This window comes from Coccinella septempunctata, chromosome 9 (assembly GCF_907165205.1).
Source record: "Coccinella septempunctata chromosome 9, icCocSept1.1, whole genome shotgun sequence".
Taxonomy (NCBI): Eukaryota; Metazoa; Arthropoda; class Insecta; order Coleoptera; family Coccinellidae; genus Coccinella; species Coccinella septempunctata.
This window is the reverse complement of record NC_058197.1, coordinates 4,763,070-4,768,949: the sequence shown is the minus strand read 5'-3', so window position 1 is coordinate 4,768,949 and position 5,880 is coordinate 4,763,070. Positions and strand designations below refer to the sequence as shown.

Genomic DNA, 5,880 nt, shown 5'->3' with positions numbered 1-5,880 from the left:
CATCTGAGATAAGTCGTCATATGATTGGGACTATCCATTAAATGTTTTATCAATTCAGCTATCGAATTTAAGTGACGAAAACACCCTGGGCATCTCATAGCCAAATTATGATTCCTATTCTTATGTACCATCAGTGTACTGTAGCTAAGTGTTTTAAATTCACAAACCTCACAGTAGAATTTTTTTTCTATTTTATTCCCCTTCTTGAAACAATGAGGTTTGGGTGTTATAACAATCCTGAAAAAGCAAAAATAAATAGTAAAATATTCACTCAGTGATTTTTGATTGAAGTGGCTACAAAATTCCAAGCACAATAAACTGTTTTATATTTATAATAAAATAAAAACCCATTTTGAGAGAAGACAAAATAATTTGATATGATATGATATGATGATTATGCGGAAATGTAAATTTTTTAGATGTATACTCACTTTTCTTTGTTACCTTCCTTCTTCACCTCGATGTTCAAGTTCTCATCCGACTTGTACCTGTATTTTTTTTCTCGTCTCGGTTGAATTATCTTTTTCTGTGAGTTTCTTTTCCCATATGGTATCATGTGATCAGGATTTTTTCGAAAATGCTCCATGCTTGCATTTGGAGATGTCGTGCAAACACGGCAGATTGGACATTTGTACCAGCGGTATTTATGTATCACAAATATGTGATTCAGAAATATTCTCAAATCTGTCGTCGGAAGTGAACAATCTGTGCAGGTAAATTTCTTACTCCTTCTGAAAGAGAATATAATAAGTTATGATGAACTATTCTCGTTCATATACATATATATTCTCGTTCCTTTTAAAATCTCACGAAAGACCCGTAGTTCAGTTGATGTTTCAAAAAACAGTGCATTCGGAAAAACATTTAGGTGAGCTTACAAGTCTAAGGAATCATGGTGAAATGGTTGTGAATCCTTGTTTTCTAAGTTGTCAATAAGTAGTCAATTCGATAATACCAAATAATTTTTATACATACATCTTGCGAAGTATTTTATGTTGTTTTGTTTCTAATGCTGGAATCAAAAGATTATTCTCACATCGGATTACAGAGCCGAACTGACTATTCGTCGCTATTCGTGTGCCTATGTGTTCAATGTTCAGTGTGCGCATATAAGGAATATTCAACAGGTTATTTGGAAGAAGTATTTTGTAGGGGCAATGATAAAGTGATATCTGATGATATATTGATTCAACTCACTTTAAAAACGCAACATGGATTCTCAATTCTTCCCCTTATATGTTGCTTGGACTCAATTTAGTTAAAGTTGTACAATACTTCCATTCGCCCTATACTTCACAACGCTATTTATTTCCATTATGACAGATACGATACAAAGCAAACTTTAAAGCTCATGTTCCCTATCGATTACGAAGTCTATTGCGAATGTATATTTCATGCCAACTTCCGATCCAAAGTGTCACTCGGTAAGCGAAGCGATTACGAAAAATGCTATTCTTTAATTTCTCCAGATAATTCTAAGTATCTCACAAAAATGTACATCAATATGAGCAACCTATTTTCAACATGAACAATAACAATTGATTACAGTACAATTTAAAATATTTGAAATTTCTGAAAAATAATTATAAAAATTTATTATATTTACTTACATAGACGCCCTATTAGCAACAGAGGAATGGGGTGCTTTTTCTTTTCCGTTGATAGTAAAATTAACACGTTCATTCGATTGTATCTGCTTGCATCTGAAATAATAAATAAAATTTTTAAATATGCAAACATAACAATTATATATATGACAATGGAACTTAAAAAATCGTGAGTTTCAGAGAGAGATTTAACTGAAACGTAACATTATTATTTTTCACCTTTTCTAAGTTTGCTCAACCTCATATTTTGCACTTACAAGTAACAACTTTTCAGAATTTTTGGTTTGACAATGACGTAAACCAAAACATGTAACCGGATGATTTGAATACAAGGTTCCACCACTGAAATGCTTTATAGACTTTTTCTTTCCTCTTCTTCATACCCAACGCTTCGAAATGAGATTTTATGAGATTATATTATTAAGAGGTCGGCGGAAAAAGTCTGTTCTGCCATGTATCTAATCGGCTTAAGAATAATTCATAATGAGGTTTCATTCGAAGCGCTCTTTCGACTTGACTGAAATATTAGCTATTTATACAACAAGTTCAATGAATTTTAGGTTCTTCGTCGAAAGAGGCCATCACAAAAAAAAATAATGGTGATCGATAGTGCATTCTTCGATGAAATGAATGAATTGAATACTGAAGGGACGATCAGGATATCGAAGTTTGAAATTGACAGCAAAACGAAGCTTATCGAGTATCTACGAGTACAATCACGAGGCTTTTCTTTAAAAAATATGTTAGCCACATTTTTCCGATGACACGAAAATGTGGTAACGTCAGAGATTTCTGAAAGACAATCACCCACATCCTACTGGCATAGATATATAAACATATTTGTTTAGAATTGATTGAAAGTATTGAAAGCATTATAAGTAATGTATGTATTAAATATGACACATGCCTCTAATTATTTTCACCTGTTGAATTTCTTTCACATAAAGTGTATAAAATAGTTAGGTGCTACATATTATAAATTTTGAATTCTGAATTGTTCTCTACTTACTCTTGATTTGGTTGTAAATGTGTTCTGTGGATATGCTGGTCCAGAATATCCCTGAAGTATGAAGAGAATTCGCATTTGGAACACTTGAATACCTGAAAATTCCAAGGAAATTCATTTTATTATTTATAAAAATGAAAACCTAAAACTTGATGAAGGACGCGTCAATTCGAATGATGAGTAAATAAAAATGAAAATGTTCAGATGCATAGGTACATCTAGTACCCGGTACTTGTCTACAAAGAGCTTCGTTTCCAAAGATTCTCTGATACGTCGTGCGTGTAATAATGATTAAAGTACATTATTCGACAACCATTTTCTTTCTCCACTATTTCGTATTTAATTAGATTTGTGTTTCCAACTTCCACGAATGCAGATATTCTTTCCGTATATTCTCTATGTCTCAGTTGATCAAGCCATAATGTGAATCGTTATTGTTTTTGATTTGTACAGTCCGGAAGATTATCCCAAACAGGATCGAACCCTCGATTGATAACTCAAAGAAGTGTGAACGAGATCTCTACTCAAATTCGAACACCCCCCATATACTCGTGGAGAATCTATACTAAATTTCTTATATATAACTACAAGGTTAGTGTTTCTCTTTTCACAGCAGAATTTAAAGAAGAATGAAATAAACTGTTTCCCTTAAAATCACCTGCTCATGCAAAACAGTCAAAATGACGAAGTTGGAATAAACCTCCATAAAATACATCCGTCTGTGATCTGCATTATCGACAATAATTATTTCATTTCATTATGAAAATAATAAAAATATTCTCCCTATGATTGAATCTGAAATATGGATTCGCTTAGAACAATGCTGGGTGTATGGTTTATGATTGGAAATGAAATTAAATGGCAACTTTGGATGTTCGCGTGTTTGTTCTCATTTCAGCAGTTGAAAATGCATATAATTTAGATGTCTGCACACTCTCGCAAGGCGTCAAAAATGGAGTAAAGGTACGGAAGCACTAATATCACTATATCCTGTCACAATATTTCCACGTTGTTTATCCCTCCTTTTACTATGCAACAAATTTCCCAAATATTTTATGATTGTAACAGGCATCTCGGAACAAATGAACGAGAATCGATATCAATTACAACCTACACAAAGTAATCTAGAAGTGAGAGGAATGATTGCTTCGGCATCTTGAGTGATTCATATAGGTGATTTTTGGTTAAATTATTTAGATATTTTGATGAGTTCTATTTTATATATTTGAATTAAAAAAATTTCAATACCCGCTGTATAGATGAATGTTTCGGAGCTTTCCATTGAAATTGAATTTCTATCTGCCGACAAATTTTTTATTGTTTATTTCCCATTAAAAATTTATCTTTTATTCATACTTAGTAAAAGTTAAGATTTATGTTTCTTGTAGTTTTGAAAATATGAATTAGAGTTGAAATAACTTTCGTGTAGAACCTCAGTCAGCAGAAACACACGAATAAGAATAATAATTGAATTCATACCTAATAATAGTACAAAACTTACCTTCTGTTTTTGCAGTTTCCGGACACCTTCTCTTATTCTCACTTTTGGCTTGATAACGTCACTGCAAAAATATAAATTCGTTATTCTCTGTATTATTTCTGGAATGAACCGCTATATTGCGGCTTTGGTGAAAATTTTGAAGTCTCTTCGAAATTTCGTGATAAAAAAATATGATTACTAAAACAAAACTGAAAGAATTGTTCATGCAATTCCGAAAATACGTTAAAGAAGTATCATTACGGGTCTACCAAAATTCTTCAATTGTTTTGATATATATATTTATATATATTTAATTTATTTCGGATTTATATCAAGTTTCAATTAACAAAAAATTATTATGTTTTAAGAATGACGTTATCTGCTTGAATTGTCCAACAAAGCATTTTCCACGTATCTGATTCGAACATGCATGTAATACACAATTTTCGGTTAGAATAATCATCAGTTAGAAAATGAACATTAATCGTCAGGTGGCGCGAAGTGTGGAACGACCTGCATATAATTTGTTTTGAATATAAGTGGTAGTATATGGTAGAAATCACTCACCTTTTTGGTATCATACTTGTTGGCCTCACACTTTCAACTATTTCGTAATTGCGATTTTTCCATAAACCCGAATTCGTTTTGAAGACGTAGGGTGTGGACTTGGGTACCGATGTTCGGTAACATTCCTTCTGTTGTAAACATTGATCTTTCACTTCGAAAATTTGGGAATAGGTAGGTGGAGTTGATGAAGATGAATCGGATTCCGCTAATCCTTCATCACAGATGCCCGAATCTGGTGAAATAATCGAATTTTGGAGTTGAGTGTCCGGTGCTTGATGGGAACTATGTCCATTAAACATATCATCTATTTTTATTGGCTCCTGCTCAAAAGGCGAATTCCAATCCGTCATATATTGGTCGGAATGAGATCGATTTATCTGCGTGGCCGATTCGGCAGAGACATTTGATTCACCCAATCCCAAAATCCTTTCAAATTCGACATCAGTGAGTTGACCATGAATCATTCCGAAGTTGTCGAAGTTGTTCGATGCGGAAGAGACTTTGGCTTTTTCCGAACACAAAACCTTTTCGCAGTGTTGGGAAAATGATTGCTCTGATTCGAAACTCACTCCGTGTTTATTAGACAAGGAAAAATCGGGTTGATTGATATTGTTCGATTCAGCAAAGCTTTCGGTTTCTTCCAGACGCAAAATCATTTCCAATTCCTCATTGCTGAGTTGTTGTGGTGATGGCTGAAGTTCTGAAGTTATTCCGAAGATGTCAAATAATGAATAATCAGATTGATTCATTCTGTTCCCTTCGGCAGATACTTTGGCTTTCTCCACACACAAAATTCTTTCGAATTCCTCATCGCTGAGATGAGGAGTTGATTGCTGTGATCCGAGATTCTTCCCGAAAGTGTTAGTCAAGGAAGAAGCAGGTTGATTGATCTTGTTCGAATCAACAGAGGTTTTGGCTTCTTCCAGACAACAAATCATTTCCATTTCCTCATTGCTTAGTTGGGGTATTGATTGCTGAGATTCTAAACTCATTCCGAAGATGTCATCAGACAATGAATAATCATATTGGTACATTTTATTCGTTTGGGCAGAGGCTTTTTCCGAACACAAAACCTTTTCGCTGAGTTCCTGTGATTCGAATCCCATTCCGGAGTTGTAAGACAAGGAAGAATCAGGCTGACAGATCTTGTTCGAGTCAGCGAAGATTTTAGCTTCTGCCAGACGCACAATCATTTCCAATTCCTCATTGCTGTGTTGTTG

The 5,880-nt window shown here is 33.8% G+C and overlaps 1 protein-coding gene across 1 annotated transcript; it reads right to left on the bottom strand.

Moving 5' to 3' along the window:
• Window positions 1-560: 560 nt before the first annotated feature.
• On the bottom strand, window positions 561-5,409 carry LOC123321001. Its single transcript, XM_044908502.1, has 6 exons — window positions 4,661-5,409; window positions 4,115-4,175; window positions 2,617-2,708; window positions 1,611-1,703; window positions 656-731; window positions 561-587 (listed from the first exon to the last, which is right to left on the bottom strand). The coding sequence occupies exons 1-6, from the start codon at window positions 5,407-5,409 to the stop codon at window positions 561-563; spliced, it is 1,098 nt and encodes a 365-aa protein (XP_044764437.1).
• Window positions 5,410-5,880: the final 471 nt, after the last annotated feature.

What these genes read in the sequence shown, in the direction of transcription:
- LOC123321001 (XM_044908502.1), bottom strand. Translation starts at nt 5,409, where the DNA reads ATGAATCAATCTGATTATTCATTATTTGACATCTTCGGAATAACTTCA. An exon ending in ACAAGTATGATACCAAAAAG is followed by an intron (nt 4,176 to 4,660) that starts GTGAGTGATTTC and finishes ATATTTTTGCAG; the next exon opens with TGACGTTATCAAGCCAAAAG. An exon ending in CATTTACAACCAAATCAAGA is followed by an intron (nt 1,704 to 2,616) that starts GTAAGTAGAGAA and finishes TTATTATTTCAG; the next exon opens with ATGCAAGCAGATACAATCGA.